Source organism: Pelodiscus sinensis, chromosome 4 (assembly GCF_049634645.1).
Source record: "Pelodiscus sinensis isolate JC-2024 chromosome 4, ASM4963464v1, whole genome shotgun sequence".
Classification (NCBI taxonomy): domain Eukaryota; kingdom Metazoa; phylum Chordata; order Testudines; family Trionychidae; genus Pelodiscus; species Pelodiscus sinensis.
Window position 1 is genome coordinate 20,392,447 of NC_134714.1, and position 21,912 is coordinate 20,414,358.

The 21,912-nt window shown below is 43.2% G+C and overlaps 1 protein-coding gene across 2 annotated transcripts in view; it reads right to left on the bottom strand.

The window, feature by feature from the left end:
• Window positions 1-17,347: 17,347 nt before the first annotated feature.
• Window positions 17,348-21,912, bottom strand: part of TRMT61A (tRNA methyltransferase 61A) — a 42,531-nt gene continuing 37,966 nt past the window's right edge. For both annotated transcript variants that reach the window (XM_025188615.2, XM_006130998.2), the window contains exon 4: window positions 17,348-18,893. In XM_025188615.2, the coding sequence (XP_025044400.1) occupies window positions 18,565-18,893 (329 nt within the window). In that variant the 3' untranslated portion in view covers window positions 17,348-18,564. The remainder of the gene's footprint in view (window positions 18,894-21,912) is intronic.

Here is a 21,912-nt window from a genome sequence, read left to right on the forward strand (position 1 = left end):
AAGTGGGGAAACTGAGGTACATAACAGCTAAGTGATTTGCCCATGGTGTAAGTGACAGAAGCAAGAATAGAACCCAGACAAGTAACTATCTTGATTGTGTTATAGCCAGGATTCCTCCCTAGTATCAGTCAGCTCACAGGGCTGAGCTCCTTTCCTAACAGCACAAGCTCATTTAAAAGATAAATACAGGGTAGAAAATAAGCCCAGCATAATTTGAATGTTTATGAATGCAGCTGAGCGAGCCCAATGCTTTTCAAATGCTCAGGAAATCAAATAATGAAACGCTTCCCATCATACAAGTAGGCAAATGTGCTGCTAAGAAGTACTACAATTTTGGTTCACCACAACATATGATCTATTAGAGTAGCATGCCAGCCAACAGCACTGGGGCTTGATTCTCAGGGACACCCTGGGCCATTATCTTATTCTGGCAGAGTCCAGGGGCTTCAAAATGAAACTGCCAGAGCCTTAGTGTAAATGGGAGTTGGGTCCACACATTAGTTACATTCATTCATCTCTATGCTTGGTTAGGGAGTTTAAAATGGCAAATGGGAGGGGGTCTGAGAACTTCTATTTTGGTACTAAGATCCAGAATGGTTGTAGCATGGTGAGCAGCCCCACTGATTATGGCTACATAGGGAATAAGGGTCTGCAGCAGTGATTCTCAACACTTCTGGGTTCAGGACCCATTTGTAAATGTTTATGGCTTGTCACAGCCCAGTAAATAGTCTAGAGGTGGAGACCATGGATTCAAATGGATCTTGCCCTGCACTCCCCTTACAGTGGCAGCTCCTGTAGCTCCTTTGCTGTGGGGCTGTCTGCTCCAGGCATTGCAACCTGCAGAGGTAGGAGCACAGCTCAGGTTTTACCCCCACCCCTTTGACTGGACCCAAATTGTGCGAATGGAGTTAGGACCTGGCTCAAGGGGTAGCAGTGCCCACTCATGCAAATTTGGTCCGCCTGGAATTCCGGCATCAGAGCAGCTGAACTAAGCCTGAGTGGCACTGCAACCCCAGAGGTTACAGTGCCTGGAGCAGAAAGACCAGTTCAGCCGGCCCCGTAGGGCAGGAGCCACAAGAGCTGCCCTCCCGCCTTTTAACATTTTGGGCGCCGGGATTATGTAGTTACATACTGAGGTCTGCTTTTCACGGCAGTGTGTATTAGAGGTGGAGCTGGCAACATTGCCTATGAAGGTTGCCTGGCAATTGCAGCTCTGAGCAGCACTGCATCTGGGTATAACTGTCACACAGGCTGATTTGAACTTGGGACCTCAGGGTAGGAGCTGCTACTGCTTGAGCTATAACACCAGCCAGCTCTCAGCTTAGGCAGTAGAGTTCCCTTGTTCTTATCACTTGCTGTATATGGTCTAAGTGCCACTACATGGGACAGTTAATCACACTAGGGGCTAGGTCTATACTGCACTCTTATTCCCTCTGCATTCAAAGCAGTCATCTTCCCTTCCATACTGTTTAAGTGCAGCATTGAGAGCACAAGAGACAGACTCCCTGCTCTCAGTTCAAGTGCCCATGTAACCCACACACCTAGGCTATGTCTATACTGCACCCTTCTTCCACAAAAACTTATGCAAATGAAGCACGAGTAGAATATCAGTGTGCTTCATCTGCATAATTAATTAGGGGCTATTTTTGTGCAAGAGGCTTTTGTGCAAAAAGGAGCTGTGTAGATGGCTCCTTTTTGTGCAAAAAACCCCTCTTGCACAAGAGCCGTTCTTCCTGAGAAATGAGGAAGAACGGCTCTTGTGTAAGAAGGGGTTTTTGCGCGAAAAAGAACCATCTACACAGCTCCTTTTTGTGCAAAAACGGCCCTAATTAATTATGCAAATGAAGCATGGTGATATTCTACTCCGTGCTTCATTTGCATAAGCTTTTCTGGAAGAAGGGTGCAGTATAGACATAGCCTAGGTGTGTGGGTTACATGGGCACTTGAACTGAGAGCAGGGAGTCTGTCTCTTGTGCTCTCAATGCTGCACTTAAACAGTATGGAAGGGAAGATGACTGCTTTGAATGCAGAGGGAATAAGAGCTAGATCTGTTGGAGAAGGGGGGAAGGGAAGGAGTCAATTGGGAGAAGGAGGAACCTGGGGCAGGGAGAGACAGCCAGGAACAGGCACTGGAGATTAGCAATGGGAGGAGGAAAGATTCCTGAGTCTCACTGTTTCTCTGCTGCAAATACATGTGAAATCCACTGACCAAGTGGTCCCCCCCAGCCATGCTGCTTCTCAAAGAGAAAGACAATTTACTGCTGCTATCAGTTAGCTGGCTGGCTTAAATAGAAGAGGTCTGTGCCCAGGATCTAAACGTCCCAACCCTGTGGATGACCCTGATGGCTGTCAATATGATGCCACATGATGGATTTTTTTTCAGTTTGCTTTTGGGTTTAAATAGTGTGTAGTAAATAAGGTATAGGCATCACACACTGAACAACGTGGAACAAGCAAAATACTGAATAGTCACTCATTAAATGTGTGCCATCCATTTTGTGCATCAAATGTGGCAGGGGCTCAGTAGAAATAATTGTATCTGATCATGTAATTAATGCCTGCCTCCTAATACATACATACAAAGGAACCAAATTAAAGTTGCCCAGGCAACCTTCATTCTGGCATTTCCTACCTTTTGAATGCTTGACTTTGTGATCTTAATAACGTTCTTTTAACATAATTTTTAGTGTGCAATTTAATATAGCTTTTGTTACATGCCATAAAATAAACGGTGGGGGCGGTGGAATGGGGGTGGGAGAAGCTGCTGATTGCATGAGGTTTCAAATCATTAAAAGTTTATATGGCAATTCTGCTTCATTAATTTTACTTGAGGGAGTGAAGTGCTTTCTTTTACAGTCTATAAAAGTTAAAGAAAATAGGACCATCCACTTTTGCCTTTTTTATATTGGTCACAGAGTGTAGCTGACACCGGGACTGTAGTTCATCTGGCAGATGCTGTGAATTTAGCTTTACATGGAAAAAGAATGGGAACTATATATAGTTACTGATCCTTTTAATTCCCAGTGAATATTATTTTTGTAGCTCCAGTAAAACAGCACATCACTTACGTTTCTTTAATTCATCTCTTCTATTACAAGACCTTCTAGGAACAGCTGGTTTAGGACGTCCATGTGTATTTATGGGTGTAGGAAAGAACATAAATTTAAATTAAAAAAATTCTGCTTCAAGGAAGAGCTTTTCATAAATATTTTAATCCCTGTTAAATTAATTCATCTAATTAATGAAAGTGACTATTGAGTGAAATGAATGAGAGTTTTAGAAAATCATAATGCATTGATACAGTTGTGTGCGCTGCTTTGGTAATGAGCCATGACAATGTGAAAACTGTCTGATTACATAGTTATCTTTCATGTGCTATAAGAGCTTGTTGGCAAAGCCATTCCTGTCATGGAAGTGTGAGAATAACTAGGCTTTAGAGGATGAGAATACATGGTGGATATTAGAAAACTGTAATTAATTTAGGAAGGAACATAATTGTTAGTGCACAGCCCTAGAATCTGGGGTTCCTTCCTGCGTTCTGCTTCTGACCTTGCAAATAGCTCATGGTCTTGCACAACTAGCATTCCTATGCTTCAGTTTTTCCTATCCTTAAAATGAGTACATCATATTAAAGTGTCCACTGTTCTGGCACTCCCTTTTTACATGCAGAATCTCAGACCTTATGGAGAGCCCTGTGCAGGGTCCCAGGAAGGTAGCAAGGAGATTTGGAGATTACTAATAACCCACTTCACGGTGGGCTCACGAGTGTGTGCACACATGAATCGCGTGTGTGCATTCTGTGCACTGAAAGCCCTCACATTCTTATTCTCTCCCTTTCCTGCTGCTTAGCTCCTTTGTTGGTTCACCTGGTCTCACTAATTGATAGACTTCAAGACCAGAAGGGACCATTTTAATCTAGTCTTACTTCCTGTATAACACAGGCTAGAGAACTTCCCCCAAAACATTCTAGAGCAGATCTTTTAGAAAAACATACCATCCATCTTGATTTAAACATTGTCAAGGATACCATAACCCTCGGTGAATTGTTCCAATGGCTAATGTACATCTTATTTCCATTCTGAATTTATCTATCTTCAACTTCCAGCCATTAGACTGTGTTATGTCTTCATCTGCTAGTCTGATGTCCCCATAATCAATTTTCCCTCCATGTACATACTTATAGTTTAGCCTGTAATTGAGTTACCCCTTAACATTCTCTTTGTTAAGCTTAGTAGATTGAGGTTTTGAATTATCACTGTAGGCCATATTTTCAAACTCTGTCATCATTCTCATGATTCTTCTCTGAACTCTTTCCAATGTATTAACATTGTCACCAAAACTGGACAGTATTTCCAGCAGCAGTCACACCAGTGCCAAATACTTAGCTAAACGAGCCACTTTACTCCTATTTGAGATTCCTCTGTTCATGCATTTGACGATCCCATTAGATCTTTTGGTCACTGCATCACTCTGGAAGTTGGTTATTCGTCATGACTCCCAAATCTTTTTCCAGTGCAAGATGGAGGAATCTGTCTTGGGAAGGAGTGTAAATATGGTGTATGTTATTGTTCCTAGTTGTATGTATTTAGTTATATTAAAAACACACACTGTTTGCTTGCACCCAGGTTACCAAGTGATCCAGATCAGTCTGAATCAGTGAACTATCCTCTTTATTATTTACCACTTCCCAATTTTTGTCTCATCTGCAATTTTTTTTATCCGTGGTGGATTTTGTTTTCTTCCAGTCATCGATAAAAATATTCATGAGCATAGGACCGAGAACCAGTCACCGAGGGAGTCCTCTGGAAACATCTGCTTGATAATTCCCCATTTATAGATACATTGAGACCTATCAAATGGCAAGCTTTTAATTCACTGCTATTTTGAATGTGCCATGTTAACTTTATATACTTCTAGGTTTTTTTCAAATGAAAATGTTGTGTCATACTAAGTCAAATGTCCTATAGAAAAGTTAATTTTCCACAAAGTATTTTCATTATCATCCTTTAATTCTTTATTAAAGGAGCCTTATGTGAACTGGTCAGTTATATTGCCCATGATCAATGATAGACTGATAGGCCTATAATTGCCCAGGTCATCCCACTTACCCATTTAAAAACTATACATTAGCTTTTCTTTCAGTCTTCTGCAACTTCCACAGCACTCCAAGACTTACTGAAAAATCCAACAATGGTCTTGCAAACTTCTCAGCCATTTTTTTTTTTTAAATACTGAGATGCAAGTTATCTGGACCTACTGATTTTCAAAATGTCTAATTTTTGTAGCTGCTGTTTAAAATCCTCCAGAGATACTAGTGGAATGGAAAGAGTGTTACCATCACCATATGATGAGATGGTGTCATGTTTTTCTCCCAAACTACATCATAGAAATATGTGGTGCCCTTTCTGCATTATTATTGATAATTCTACCATTTCCAGCTAGCAATGAACCAATAACATTGTCAGCATTCTTTTTTACCTAATATATTTTAAAACATCCTTATTGTCTTTAATTCTGTAGCCATCCATTTCTCCTTGTGTGCCTTTGCTTCCCTTATCAATCTTCTACAATCCTAATTTCTGATTTATATTAATTACTATCCATTTCCCCTTTCTTCTACTTGTTACATATGTTTATAGCTGCCATCCTCACTTTCTCTCTAAACCAGGTCTCTTTTTAAACTGTATAGTTTTCTTCCTCAGTTGTGCCTTTTGGGGCACCTCAGGGCTCAAAGTTGGCTGCCACATGGCATTCTCTCCCTCTCTCTCCTTTGATTAATCAGAAAAGTGTTCTTAAATGATGACCAATGATCATTCACATTTTTCTGATTAAAATCTTCCTCACAGTTTACCTGGCTCATTTTTTCATCCTTATCATCTACCAATCCTAGACTCTGCTTAGCTCCCATTTCCATAGCTGATGTACTCTGATGCATTCTGCTCTTCATGCATTTTTCAAAGTGAAACTCTCAAGTTCCCACAGCTCTAAAGAAGCAGCACACAGTGCTTCAGGGATCTGGGTTCACTTTCACTTTGCTGCCTACTCCTTTACAGTGCATCTGGTGAAAAAGTTAATCAAAGAGAGAGGGGGAGGGAATGCAACGTGGCAGCCAACTTTGAGTTCTGAGCTCAGAGGAAAAGAAAAAAGCCAACAAGTGGGATGAACATGAATATTTATTTTTACTGATGAGTTACAAGGAAGAGACAGTGGAAGATAACGTGTACCTTACTCATTCCTTAAAGGAACTATATGAAACGGAGTCATCCATCTGCCTGGAATCTCAAAAAGTGTGCTGCTTACCAGGAGCTCAAAATCAGGATGTGACCGAGAGTCTTCTAACACTGATCAAATCTTTGGATCACTATCCCTACCTGCTTCTCTATGTAGGAACTAATGATACGGCCAAGAATGACCTTGAGCGGGTCACTGCAGGTTATGTAGCGCTGGGAAGAAGGATCAAGGAATTTGAAGCACAAGTGGTGTTCTTGTCCATCCTCCCTGTTGAAGGAAAGGGTCCAGGTAGGGATTGTCGAATTGAGGAAGTAAATGCGCAGGTGGTGTCAGAGAGAGGGCTTTGGTTTCTTCAACCATGGGACTCTGTTCTGGGCACAAGGATTGCTAGGAAGTGATGGGATCCACCTAACCAAGAGAGGAAAGAGAATCTTCGCGAGCAAGCTTGCAAACCTAGTGAGGAGGGCTTTAAACTAGGTTCACTGGGGGACAGTGACCAAAGCCCTGAGGTAAGTGGGGAAGTCAGATACCAGGAAGAAACACAAGGAGGAAGGAGAAACAAAGGATGATCCCTGATTCGAATGGAGAAGATAGGGCAATCAACTGGTTATCTAAGGCATTTGTACATGAATGTAAGAAGCCTGGGAAGCAAACAGGAAGAATTAGATGCCCTGGTCCAGTCAAAGAACTATGATTTGATTGGAATAACGGAGACTGGTGGAATGACTCACATGACCAGGGCCAGCCCTACCATGAGGCGAACTGAGGCAGCTGCCTCCGGTGCCAGACTGTGGGGGAGCACCACTTGGACCTGGAGTGTAGAAAATTGTGTCTGCTGCTGGTACATATATATTCTCTCTGCTCTAGATGCACAGAGATGGTAGAGTGCTGGAGGAAGGAGGGCACAAGAGACCTTTCAAAGTTTTGGCCCAAGTGAGGGACCACGGGGGCGTCATTTGAGCTCCCCGCCTCAGCTGCCAAAATGTTGTGGGCCAGCCCTGCACATGACTGGAGCACTCATGGAAGGGTATAAACTGTTCAGGAAGAACAGGTGGGAGAAAAGGAGGAGGAGTTGCACTGTAAGAGAGCAGTATGATTGCTCAGAGCTCCAGTATATAGAGGGGAAAAAGCCTGTTGAGAGTCTATGGTTTAAGTATAGAGGTGGAAGCAACAGGGGTGATGTTGTAGTTGGTGTCTGCTGTAGACCACTGGATCAGATGGATGAGATAGACAAGGCTTTCTTCAGACAACTAAGACAAGCCTCCAGATCACAGCCTGGTTCTCATGGGGGACTTTAATTACCCTGACATCTGTTGGGAGAGCAATACAACAGTACATAGACCAGTGGTCCCCAACACGGTGCCCACGGGCGCCACGGCACCCACCGGGGCATTTATGTGTGCCTGCCAAATGATCTGGGCCAATCCTGCTCCGGAAGCGTGGTGCTGGCCCCGGGCGCGCGGCACATGGGCGCCCCTGCCCCGGGCGTGTGGCACATGCACGCTGCCGGCCCCGGGAACGCGGCATGTGAGCGGCCCTGCCCCCAGAAACATGGCGCATGAGCGGCCCCGCTCCTGGATGCCCATCAGCCCCAAAGGTTGGGGACCACTGACTAGACAATCCGGGAAGTTTTTGGAGAATGTTGGGGATAACTTTTTGGTACAAGTGCTAAAGGAACCGACCAGAGGCCATGCACAGCTTGTCCTGCTGCTCACAAAAAGGGAGGAACTCGTAGGGGAAGTAGAGGTGGATGGCAACCTGGGAAGCAGTGATCATGAGATGGTAGATTTCAGGATCCTGACCAAAGGAAGAAAGGAGAGTAGCAAAATACACACCCTGGACTTCAGAAAAGCAGACTTTGACTCCCTCAGAGAACTGATGGGCAGGATTCCCTGGATGCTAACATGAAGAGGAAAGGAATCCAGGAGAGCGGGCAGTATTTTAAAGAAGCCTTATTGAAGACACAGGAAGAAACCATCCCGATGTGCAGTAAGAAAAGCAAATATAGTAGGCAACCAGATTGGCTTACCATGGAGCCATCTTTGGTGAGCTTAAACACAAAAAATAAGCTTACAAGAAGTGGAAACTTGGACAGATGAGTATAAATATATTCCTCCAGAATGCAGGGGAGCTATCAGGAAGGCGAAAGCACAACTGGAATTGCAGCTAGCAAGGGTTTTGAAGGGTAACAAGAAAGGTTTCTACAGGCACGTTAGCAATAAGAGGGTGATGAGAGAGGATGTGGGGCCCTTACTGGATGAGGGAGGTAACCTAGTGACAGATGATGTGGGAAAAGCTGAAGTACTCAGTGCTTTCTTTGCCTCTGTCTTCCCAGACAAGGTCAGCTCCCAGACTACTGCAGTAGGCAACAAAGGATGGGAAGGCGGTGGGCAGCCCTCAGTGGAGAAAGAACAGGTTAAGAACTATTTAGAAAAGGTAGACATACACAAATCCATGGGTCCGGATTTAATGCACCCGACGGTACTGAGGGAGTTGGCGAATGTTATTGTAGAGCCTTTGGCCATTGTCTTTGAAAACTCCTGGAGATTGGGAGGGATCCTGGATGATTGGAAAAAGGCAAATTTAGTGCCCATCTTTAAAAAGGGGAAGAAGGACAATCCAGGGAACTACAGACCAGTCAGCCTTACCTGAGTCCCTGGAAAAATCATGGAGGGGATCCTCAAGGAATCCATTTTGAAGCACTTGGAAGAGGGGGAAGTGATCAGGAATAGTCAATATGGATTCTCCAAGGGCAAGTCACGCCTGACCAATCTGGTTAGCATCTATGATGAGGTACCTGGCTCTGTGGATATGGGAAAGTTTGTGAATGTGATATACCTTGACTTTAGCAAAGCTTTGGATACGGTCTCCCACAATATTGTTGCCAGCAGGTTAAGGAAGTATGGATTGGATAAATGGACAGTAAGATGGGTAGAAAGCTGGCTAGACTGTCAGGCCCAATGAGTAGTGATCAGCGGCTTGATGTAAGGTTGGGGGTCGGTTTCTAGCAGAGTGCCCCAGAGATCTGTTCTTGGACCGGTATTGTTCAACATCTTTATTAATGACCTGGATGAGGGGATGGATTGTACCCTCAGCAAGTTTGCGGATGACACTAAGCGAGGGAGAGAGGTAGATACACTGGACGGCAGGGATAAGGTCCAGAGTGACCTAGAGAGATTAGAGGATTGGGTCAAAAGAAATCTGATGAGGTTCAACAATAATCCAGTGCTGAGTATAGTGGAAGAATTACTTCTCGTGTCTAGCTTACAACACTCCTGCTAATATATCACAGAACAATGTTCCCTGTTTTGTGACAGTATTATGTTGTTGGCTCATAATTAGTTTGTGATCCACTGTAATTCCCACACCCTTTTCTGCAGTACTCAAGCCAGTGATTTCTCATTCAGTATTTGTGTAACTTATTGCTCCTTTGCATTAGTCCTTATTGAAATTCATCCTATTTATTTCAGACCTATTCTCCTGTTTGTCAAGATCATTTTCAATTCTAATCCTGTTCTCCAAAACGCTTGCAACACTTCCAACCTGGTATTATCCACAGATTTTCAGTTTATCATCAATGCCATTATCCAAATAATGTATGAAGATATTGAATAGAACTAGACCCAGGACAGACCTCTGTGAACCCCTCTTAATGTGCCCTTCAAGCTCAATTATAAAACTACTCCACCAGTAAGGTTTTCCAGCCAGCTGTACACCCACCATACCATTGTCTAAGTTATATTTTTCTTTAGTTTTCTAGCTTGATCTAACATCTTCTAAACCAGGGATGGGCAATAATTTTGATGGGGGGGGGGGAGGCATTCCAAGATGTTAGTAAGTTGTCAAGGGCTGCACTTTTCTATAGGAGGGGGTGCAAAGTCTGGGATGGAGATTGGGTACAGGAAAGAGATTCTGGCCTAGGGCAAAAGTGTATGAGGGGTGCAGGGTTTGGGAGGGAGTTGTGACCCGGGGGAGGGGGATGGGTGGTGACCTGGGCTGGGGGAGGATGGTTACCTTCGGGTTGGGGTGCTTGACAGGGATGTTAAATATTGGTCAGTTGAATAGCTGAAAAACTGCATGAATTCTTATAGCTTACTCGACTATTCTATAGTCCCCAGGGGTGGGGCCAGCAGCCAGTGCGCTCCAATGCCACTCCGAGAAGGCCCCTGCCACTCCGCACTGCTGCATCTGAATCAGAGGCAGCAGTGCGGGGTGCCAGATGGGAGCTTGTCTGTGAGGGAAGCCAGTTTGAAAACCAGCTCCTCTTATGGACCAGCTGCCTGCCACCGTGCACTGCTATCCAGGGTGTGGGATGATCTCCTGGACCTGGTACGAGCCGGAACTGAGCCAGGCTGCCTGCCTACCTGACTCCTAATACACTTTAAATGCAGAGCTGCAGCAGGAATAGGCCTCAGACCAGAGGCTGAACCAGACTACTAGTGGCCAGCTTGCAAAAAATTTCCTGGCAGGGAGTGGAGGGAAAATGCATGTAATCTATAGCATTAACCTAAAAGCTTTTGCTTATCAATTACTTACATTCCTAGTACAGGCAGTCCCGAGTCATGCGGATCCGACTTATGTCGGATCCGTACTTACGAACGGGGCTTTTCTCGCCCCGGAGGATGCGGGCAGTGGGACCGCCCAGACGCGCCGAGGTCCCGCCGCCCGCGTCCTCCGGGGCAAGAAAAGCTGCTCCGCGTCTCCCTGGTCTGCTGGGGAGGGCCCCCCAGCAGACCAGGGAGACACGGAGCAAAGCCGCGGAGGACCCGGGCGGCGGGACAGCGGTGCGTCTGGGTGGTTACGCCTACCCGGCAGCGCCCCAGCTGCTCTGTCCCAGGCATCCAGATTCAGCTGCTGTTGAAACTGATCAGCGGCTGATTCCAGGAAGCCCGGGGCAGAGAAACTCTGCCTCGGGCTTCCTGTAGTCAGCCGCTGGTCAGTTTCGGCAGCGGCTGAATCTGGACGCCAGTTCCGACTTAAGTACAAATTCGACTTAAGTACAAACCTACAGTCCCTATCTTGTACGTAACCTGGGGACTGCTTGTACAGGAGGGGGTGAGGTGCCAAAGGCAGGCTCTGGCTGGGAGTTGCTTACCTAGATGGCTCTCCGCAGCAGCTCGGTGGACCCCTTAGGCAATTTCCATTCCTGCCAGTATCCCCAGACTGCTCAGAGTGGTTGGCTGTTCCATGTGCTGCACAGTGGTGGTGGGGGAGACGAGGAAATCTTCATACACTGTCCCTGCCCCCAGCACAATCTCTGAGCTCCCATTGGTCAGTTTCCAGCCAACAGGATCTGAAGAGATCATGCTGGGAGTGGGGGCTGCATGCAAAGCCTTCTCCTTCATCCGTGGTACAGAGAATGACATAGAACAGCCAGCCACTTTGAGTGCCATGCAGCAGCTTCATGCCTGAAGGTCCTGTTGGGGCAGGGCACAGGCCACATTAAAAGGGCCATATCTTGCCTGCATCTTTTCTAAACTCTAGTCAAGACAAAACCTATTTCCTTTATTCTTAGACTCATAGGCTGTGTCTACACTGGCGCGTTTTCACGCAAAAACTCTTTTGTGGAAGAGTTCTTGTGCAAAAACTCTTCCACGAGAGAGCGTCTACACTGGCATGTGCTTTTGTGCAAGAGCATCCATGCTAATGTAGACACTCTCTTGCGCACGAAAGCTCTGATGGCCATTTTAATCATAGGGGCTTCTTGCGCAAGAAATTCATGTTGCCTGTCTGCACTGGCCTCTTCTGTAAGAGCTCTTGCGCAAGAGGGCTTATTCCTGAGGGGGAACATCAGAGTTCTTGCGCAAGAAACCCTGATTTTCTACAGTACAATGTCAGTTTACTTACACAAGAACGCGCGGCCAGTGTAGACAGGCAGAATGTTTTTAGGCAAGAGTGGCCGTTTTTGCGCAGGAATGTGTCAGTGTAGATGTAGCCATAGACTTTAGATGATCATAATGGTCCCTTCTGACAGTCTGACCCCCTGCACAATGCAGGCCACAGAATCTCACCCACCCACTCCTGGAATAATCTTCTCACCTATATCTCAGGGTATGTCTACACTACCACCCTAGTTCGAATTAGGGTGGTAATGTAGGCAACCGGAGTTGCAAATGAAGCCCAGGATTTGAATTTCCCAGGCTTCATTTGCATATTGCCGGGCGCCGCCATTTTTAAATGTCCGCTAGTGCAGACTCCGTGCCCCGCGGCTACACGCGGCACGGACTAGGTAGTTCGGATTAGGCTTCCTATTCCGAACTACCGTTACTCCTCGTGGACACATCATCATCGTGGAACGAGGAGTAACGGTAGTTCGGAATAGGAAGCCTAATCCGAACTACCTAGTCCGTGCCGCGTGTAGCCGCGGGGCACGGAGTCCGCACTAGTGGACATTTAAAAATGGCGGCGCCCGGCAATATGCAAATGAAGCCCGGGAAATTCAAATCCCGGGCTTCGTTTGCAACTCCAGTTGCCTACATTACCACCCTACTTCGAACTAGGGTGGTAGTGTAGACATACCCCCAGATATTGAAGTGCTCAAATGGTTTAAAGACCCTAAGATGCAGAGAATCCTCCAGCTGTGATCTGTGCCCAATGCTACAGAGGAAGGCGAAAAACCTCCAGGGCCTCCGCCAATCTACCCTGGAGGAAAATTCCTTCCCGACCCCAAATATGGTGATCAGCTGAATCCTGAGCATGTGGGCAAGACTCACCAGCCAGACACCCAGGAAAAGTTCTTTATAGTAACTATCATCCCTCCATTGGCCTATTTACCACTGATAGTGAAAGGTCAATTAGTTACCAAGATCATGTTATCTCATCAAACCATCCCCTTCATAAACCCATCTAGCTTAATCTTGAAGCCAGATAGGTCTTTTGCTCCCACTACTTCCCTTGGAAGGCTGTTCCAGAACTTCACTCCTCTATTGGTTAGAAACCTTCATCTAATTTCAAATATAAACTTCCTAAGAGCCAGCTTATATCCATTTGTTTTTGTGTCCATATTGGTATTGAGCTTAAATAATTCCTCTCCCTCCCTGATATTTATCCCTCTAATATATTTAAAGAGAGCAATCATGTCTCCCCTCAGCCTTCTTTTGGTTAAGGTAAACAAGCCAAGCTCTTTGAGTCTCCATTCACAAGACAGGTTTTCCATTCCTCAGATCATCCTAGTGGCCGTTCTTTGTACCTGTTCCAGTTTGAATTCATCCTTCTTAAACATGGGAGACCAGAACTGCACACAGTATTCCAAATGAGGTCTCACCAATGCCTTGTATAACGGCACTAACACTTCCTTATCCCTACTGGAAATACCTCGCCAAATGCTTCCCAACACCAAATTAGTCTTTTTCACAGCCATGTCACAATGGCGGCTCATAGTCATTCTATGATCAATCAGGACTCCGAGGTCCTTCTCCTCTTCCGTTATGATGTGTCCCCAGCTTATAACTAAAATTCTTGTTATTAATCCTTAAATGCATAACCTTACACTTCTCACTATTACATTTCATCCTATTGCTATCACTCCAATTTACAAAATCATCCAGACCTTCCTGTAGGATATCCCGATCCTTTTCTGAATTGGCAATACCTCCCACCTTTGTGTCATCTGCAAACTTTATTAGGGCACTCCCACTTTTGGTGCTAAGGTCAGCAATAAAAAGATTAAATAAGACTGGTCCCAAAACTGATCCCAGAGGAACTCTGCTAATAACCTGCCTCCAACCTGACAGTTCACTTTTCAGCATGACTCGCTGTAGTCTACCTTTTAACCAGTTGCTTACCCACCTGTCAATTTTCATATTGATCCCCATCTTTTCCAATTTAACCAATAATTCCCCATGTGGTACTGTATAAAATGCCTTACTAAAATCAAGGTAGATTAGATTCACTGCATTTCCTTTATCTAAAAAATCTGTTACTTTCTCAAAAAAGGAGATCAGGTTGGTTTGGCATGATCTACCTTTTGCAAAACCATGTTGTAATTTGTCCCAATTGCCATTAACCTCAATGTCCCTAACTACTTTCTCCTTCAAAATTTTTTCCAAGACCTTGCATACTACAGATGTCAAACTAACAGGCGTATAGTTACCTGGGTCACTTTTTTTCCCTTTCTTAAAAATAGGAACTATGTTAGCAATTTTCCAGTCAAATGGTACAACCCCTGAGTTTAGCATGTGCTACCTTGGTTAAAACCAAAGGGAGGCCAAGTTACAAGTTGATTAGCTTAGCATGTATTAAAATCAATGCCCCCTTGGCTACAGTAGGCTCTTAAAATGTCTTTCGTTTACATGATCCAGCAATGCACCTTTAAATCCAGGTCAAGCTAAGACCAAATGTGTATTTTGGGATGTGCATAGATAATTATCCATTTGGATAGTACTATGCCTGTTGCCATGGTGGCATGCCATTTTCATAAGGGTGCATAAAAGCTAGCCCAATGAGGATGGATTCAGAAAGGAAACCTTGCTAACACTGCAAGTGCTCTACTCTCCAACAGCAAAGTCATCTGAGTCTTTACAGTTAAGACACATTGACACTTCCCTGTCTGATGACATCCCTCCCACCAACTGCCTGGACAGCAGATGAAAGGAAGAGGAGAGTACTTGTGGTTGCCAAAGTAGCAGATTGTACTGTAGCGGTCACCTGTAAGACCTACGAGCAGCACCTTGGACCTCATGTGCTGGGAGCACATTCCTGCCAGCTCTCTGCTTGAAGACTCCCAGCATTGCCTGCCATGAGCTTAGGAGAGCTCAGCTGCAAAGAGGGTGCAGAGTTGATGACTACAAGGGGCATTCCATTCAAGCAACCAGCTAGCATGTGTTTATTCTACATATGAAGTGACTTAATTATTTGGGGAATCATCATACTTCCGTTGTTTCCACCTTGACCCTGTAATGATTTTTTTTTTTTTTTTTTTTTTACAGGTTTCTCACATAGCATTCATCTAAAAATAGAAACCTCTTTTCCAATGTAATCAGAATAATGACATTGAACATGCTAATATTGTCAACAAAAGGACACAGAGTCACAGGTTAAGGTAAGGGCTCCCTGTGACGCCCAGTGGGTTATTTTTAAAACCAGTTTCATGGACGATTCATTTGTTCCCTACGTTTATACTATCTAATTCTAGTCAGAGCCATCACGAATAGAGAAAGGAAACAACACAATCTGGCTCCTTTTTTTTTTCTTCCGGAAATTGAGCAAAACAATTCTTTAAATGCAAACAAGACACCAGATCCATTGAAATGCTCTCCGTGGTTCAGACAGAAGTGCCATTTCTTTCTGACGCGCACAGATATTTCTGTTGCAGGGACCCTTCCACTCCCCCTTATTTAACTTGCCACATTTGCATATACATTTGTTGCAGTCTTATACTGCAATGTCCCTTATTTTCTTTCCTCTATCTAGTTCCTGAAAAGTATATACATTTTTTAAATGCCTGCACCTAAGGCCACTATTGGGCCATTGGTGAATGCTTCTGAAAGCCCTACCCTTATTATCTAGTTACCTTTTAAACTCTGCCCATTATCAATGAAGAAGGAAGCCTAACATCATCTTATGTCACCAAAGTGAAGTGCTGGTGAGCAACCGCTACAATGCAGCCACTGGTTTGTCAGTACACTGACAAAAATGTGATACATTGGATTAGTGAAACAACCATGCAACGTGGTGTTACCATCCCTGCACCACAGTCTGTTAAGCTCGTGCTTCCGGTGCAGCAACAGCACAATCAGGCTTTTTTTTAAAAAAAAAAAATGTAAACAAATGAACGCATGGCCTGTTTTTTCAGAGCCCCTTTTGCTCCCACTGACATCAAGGGAGAGCCTCTGAAAAACAGCCCGTAACATATAGTTATCATATTCCATCTCGTCCCAAAAGGAAGGAGGAAAACGTTCCTTGAAGATGGAAGGCGCACTCTGCTTGCTGAGGTCAATTTTGCTGGCCAGGGAAGAATATTGACTCTACCCTTGTGCTGCCCCATCCCTTCAAGACCATTAAACGGCTTTATGATCACATGGTCTACAGAGGAGAAATTAAGTTAACTTGTACTGAACATGGTAACAGCTCAGCAGTCAGTGAGTTGCAATCACTGTGCCTGACTGGCTAAGGATTGCACAGTGGGGTTCTGCTCCAAGATTGACATTACTATTATTATGCAAAAGTAATAATGATGGTAGTGCCTACAGAGTTATATATTTGTTACTCCATATGCCCCATGCTATCTGTCCTACTTCTTCATCTCAGGAACTCAATGATTTGTCTTCCTGTCGCCCAGACTGGAAGCTTTTTGGAACAGGTTGTCATTTATAACACATTTGCATAGCACCCAGCATAATGGAGGTGAAGCTGGTTGTGGCTGTTAGATGCACAACAGTATAAAAGTTCAACCACCATAACTGAAGTATCACATCTGCCAGACAATGCTCCCAGTGCAGCTCAGGTGATGTCCACCTGAACTGGTCAGAATTGTGGGGAGACAAGGGATTTTGGAGAGGATATCAGAGCCAAGGTTGGTTGTCACTTTGTAAGGGCCATCGGTATTTCCATTTCAAGTCTTCTTGTGGGACTGAAATTTGACTTTATTCTTTTAAACAAATATGAAGTCATTAAAAACCTCTGTATCAAAGAAGTAATTTGGACCGAAAGCTAGGATCCCATTCTTAACTCACCCTGTTGGTCACAGGTATTTCAGCACATGTGAAATGTAAACCTCTTGTGACAGTTCAGAGATCCAACGCTACCTATGCTCGATAAAGCAGGGCAAGGACAGGCAGATGTAGTAACTTGGCATTTCCCTGCTCTTTTCTGATTTAAGTCCTGAGAATTACTTCAATGGATCTGTGGTTAAAAAACATTCACTCACCCTATAACAATATATCTAAGTGAATGGTATAGCAGCCCACTTACTTCTTCCTCCAAGGCCATTAATATTCATTGGGAATGGAATCATATCATTTTAGAAGGAAAGCTACATCTGTAGAACTTCTATAACAGATTGCATTCAACAGAATTACTTTCTGCCTTTAATCTGCTCAACAGTTTTATCTGTGCTGTCCTGATTGGTTGAACTTTCTTTAGACCATTATAGATTAGAGCTCTGCTGTAAACATGCTAAAAGCTTAGCTTTGTTTATTTTTGCCATTAACAGGGAGAAATCAGGTACAAATGTTCATACAATAGCTTGCAATAGAAAAAGAAAGTGCCCAGTATGGATCAATATATTTTGTTTTTCACAAAATACAACGTACAGGGAAAACAACGAGCAGAGAGATCTCATTAGTGGCTGAGAAGAACGTAATAGAGAATTTATTTAAAAAAAAAAAAAGATATGTAGAGTCTCAGAAACATACACAATAATTTTAATCTATAAACGAAAAATTTAATCAGATGTTCAAAATAGATCAACCACGCTGACCAGCTGCATATAACAGACCCCATAAGTAGTCTAGTAAATTATTGCTAAAGAATATTTATGATTTTGCTAAGTTTATATCACTGTTAGAGAAATCCCTCCAATAGTGATTTTTCTACCATTCAGTTGCAACAGGGTAAAATAATGCAATTCTTAATTGAAAAAACCCCAAACCTCAGAAAAATGGCTTACAAAGTGGTGTTCAAGTAACATTAAAACATGATGGTAAATGCTCACAATTGACTTACAAACAATGAAAGCAGCTGCTCTATCATAAGATTTTAGTATGAATGAGCCATCGCAGCTGAAGCCTCTATGATGGATGTTCCCAATATATTCTTCTATATTCCACAGCTACCCTGCTTGTGAGACTTCTCTGATTACTAGATGCCAGTTGGGGATGGGAGAAAAAGACCATGTTCTTGAACACACTGCAGATAATCCTCTGTGTAGCCAAATTCTATTCCAAGAGAACACTCGTTCTGTGACCGCTTAATATTACTGCTGTACGAGCTCACAATTTCAGCATCTACAATGAGTCCACTAGGATCTTTCCAATTATCCAAAAAACAATATAAATAGCAAAACTCAACCAAATAAAAAACCCCAAGAAGTGTCTACATAGGGTGGGGAAACCAAGAAAGGATTCCAAAAAGAAAAAAGCTGACTGAACAAAACTTATCAGCAAGCGGCTTTATTTTGCAAATTCCAATGAATTGCCATTAGCTATTTCTTTATCTTTTCTCTCTGACAGAAACAGAGTGCTGTTCCAGACCTTAAATATTCTGTCTATGTTGGGCTGGTTAGTGCTCTCGGTTATTTAAACAAAGCATATTCCAAATAGATTGGACTATATATGGAATTTCCTGACAAGTAAAAGTTTGGAGGACCTTAAAAAAAACAAACACAAAAGTATATTAAAATAGACTTTTAGTAGCAAAGGTCAGATATCCAGTATGACCCACCATTTCCTTAAGTGGCACACCACTTTTAAACTGGGCAGTTCCCTGCTGCAGAATACCATACAAGCTCTCTGGATTTGATTGGTTGCTGCTGTCAAACCCAGTACCAGAATTATCCTCGGCTGCTTTTCCAAGGTCAGGGATTTGCAAGCTAACTGTCCTAACATTGTATACTCGAAGCAGACTTTCCAGAGTGTTAATCTCAGTAAAACCATGTTCTTCCATAGCCAGGCAGGTTCTCTGAACTTGTTCAATGCAAGGGGAGAAGGAGCAGATGCGTCCACCTACAAAATAAAACAGGCATTAGAGGAGAGAGGAAAACAACAATTTAATTAATCTTTATTCAAATTCTCTCAATACAGTGCACATACATAATTAAAATACCTAATAAGCATAAGAGATAAAGATCTCCAAGGAGATAACGGTGCAGTTTATAATGGTAACATAAAAATGGTGATAATTTTTCAAGATGCTTCAGCCCACTTTAAGTACAAACATAATGACAGATTAAATCATTTTTGGAATACACACTTAGTATTTGTGGTTCAGCCTTACAACTGATCACTTCAGACCGCTGACTTTTCTTGGAATCAACACATGACCACTGGACTGATGCACTAAACTGAAGTTGACTCATGCAAAAGATGGAAGTGGGTTTCTAACTCTGCTCCACATTACAACATTGCCTTTATAATAAAAGCACAAGAGGACGTGCATGTGCACACACAGACACACAACTGGCTATGTCTGAGACAGATGGCATGTGTAGATATAAAGTAATCTCCATTCCATAGATGGAGTGTTATTAGAACTTTACCCTTTTAGTCAAGCAAGCTTTTCTCATGTCTCCTGATTATCAAATTCAAAACAAAATGTAAAAGGCAATTCAGTAGGGATTTACTGATTGTTAGATCAGGCAGTTTCATGGCATATGCATTAAAACCTTTACACCACAAGACAAAACTTTAAATTATATACTGTTACTTTCCTGTCTATTGAAGCACTCCTTAGACTCTTGCTTTTCAATACTGAGTATTTTTAACCTCTCCCCCCCACCTTTTCAATGTCACCTTTAGAGCTGGGAATAGAACGAGTCAGATTTACTCTAAAAAGCCACAGCCAAATCAGATCAAGGAATTATAGGGACACTGTCTACCATAAATCCAGGTCATGTGGTCTTACTCATGATGTAATGTCTGTCCCATGATGCAACTGACCCTACTGAAAACTTGTAGATGAGAGGAGGGGAATGAAAAAAAGCTGAAGCTATATTATTATGTTCAGATAAAAATGAACATTGATCTGCTTTGCACTCCTTCCCATCTCTCTCATTCTCCATGTCTACTAATCCAAGCAGACCTCCTAAAATCCAGTTATGTAAGCAGTTAAAGAGCCCATGTATTTGACAGCAAAGTATCTGGCTAAAAACAGAGGCCAAACTGGTCCCACATGAGAGCTGGTTTATGTCATTTTTTCCCCCTAAGCTACAGATCTAAAAAAAGAGAGTGTCAGGTATAAGTGTAAGTGCTGCTGTAATGCCCCAGTTACAGTGCAGCAGTGATGTGCTGGACAGTGATTGGGGAAGAATTCTTTCTGTGACCATTAATCCATTTCGCAGTAAGTAGGTTTTGGATTGGATTTTATTTTAATCTTTAAATAGAGTCTTCGTTGTCAATGGTACTTAACATACATCTTCAAAAGAAAGCAGCCTTTTGTCAAGCAATTCCCCAAAGTCAAAATTAAAAAAGCCACCTGTAAAAATTACTTTGGGATGTTGTATAATCCACCAAGCCTGATGACTGCTATTTAGCTGCACATCCATATAGCTAATACCAGTGAAACAGGGTATCATATGTATTCATCTGCACGGCTACCAAAATTACTCTGAAGCTGACAGGATTTCTTTTTTTGGGGGGGGAGGGGGGGAGGAGGGAAGCAGTACACGTTTCTAGTCTTTGTGGATATTACAGCACAGAGAAGTCGGGAGGGAAATTTCTGTTATATAATTAGAAAATTAGTACAATATATGCATGTTGTAAAGAAAGACAATACATTGTCATTTTGTGGGACACCAAACAAGTGTCTCAGTTAAATGTCATTTCACAATAGACTCTTTGTTTTCAGAGAAATAAGATGCAGAAATATCAGTGTTCTTCTAGTGCTTCATTCAGGTTTTTTTGGGTGGTTTATACTGAAATAAAAGCCACAAAGCAAAAGTGCTTTACATTTATAGTAAGTCAATTCTGCTGAGTTAGTTGGACTCTGAAGATTTCAAGATGGCTTTAGATATACAAATCCACAAGACTTGCCAAATGGATGAAGCCTGCACACAGCTGTTGGAATACGAGCCATCAGCAATTCTTGTCAAGTCTTGAAACCACAACATGCTTTTTCTTTCACAGGGTAGTTAAGCTGACCACACAATGTCTATCCCAAATTTGGCAAGGATTACCAAAACAAACTCTGACAGCCCACACACTAGACTGTTTAGAGAGATTGCACAATTCAAGTGTTCAGACTATGTGGTAGTAAAGGAAGAAGAACCTGTTTAAATATGTAGAGAACAGCAGATAATATGCAGATACAGGCCCGTACGCACATACTCTAGCCAGCCAGGGGAAGGCAGGAGCGACACACTGCCTGAGCCTCCCTCCCCCGTGCTCTGGCCAGCCACAGGAAGGCTGGGGATGATTTCCCCGCTTACTTGGGGGACCAGCGGGGTGCATTCACACCCTTATGGTCTATTTACCAAAAAATCACCCCCCCCCATAAATTCCTGCATATGAACTTGGGACAATATGCAGATGGGAACAGCAGAATGGAGGTCACATTGCTTAATGCATTACGGAAAGGTGCTCAGATGCTGTAGTCGTGAAGGTGGTACAAGAACCTGTATGTTTTCAGTTTTTCTACTAATTTTTGATTACCTGTTTCCTCTTGTTATTAAAGACGCAAGGTGTATCCCATAACAAACCTAAAAATCAGCTTAGCTGCAGTAAACAAGCAGCGCTTGGCTTTAAGGCTTCTACCAGTTGGGAGAGAGGTCTCCCAAACTTTTTCCTGTACAGACCAGCCAGCAGGACAGATTTGACTTTGATGATGTTGGTCATTCAGTGATTCTTAGTGAAAGGCTGGAAGCAATTCAGGCGATCATTCTGCAAGTAAATAACAGATCTGAGGAACAAAATGAAAGACTGAAAAGCTCTGACTAACTTGACATTTCTGGAGTAGGAAAACCACTGGAACTTGGGACACAACTGCTCATCTGAAAACTGGCTCAGCCTAATATGATCTGAGGAAGTG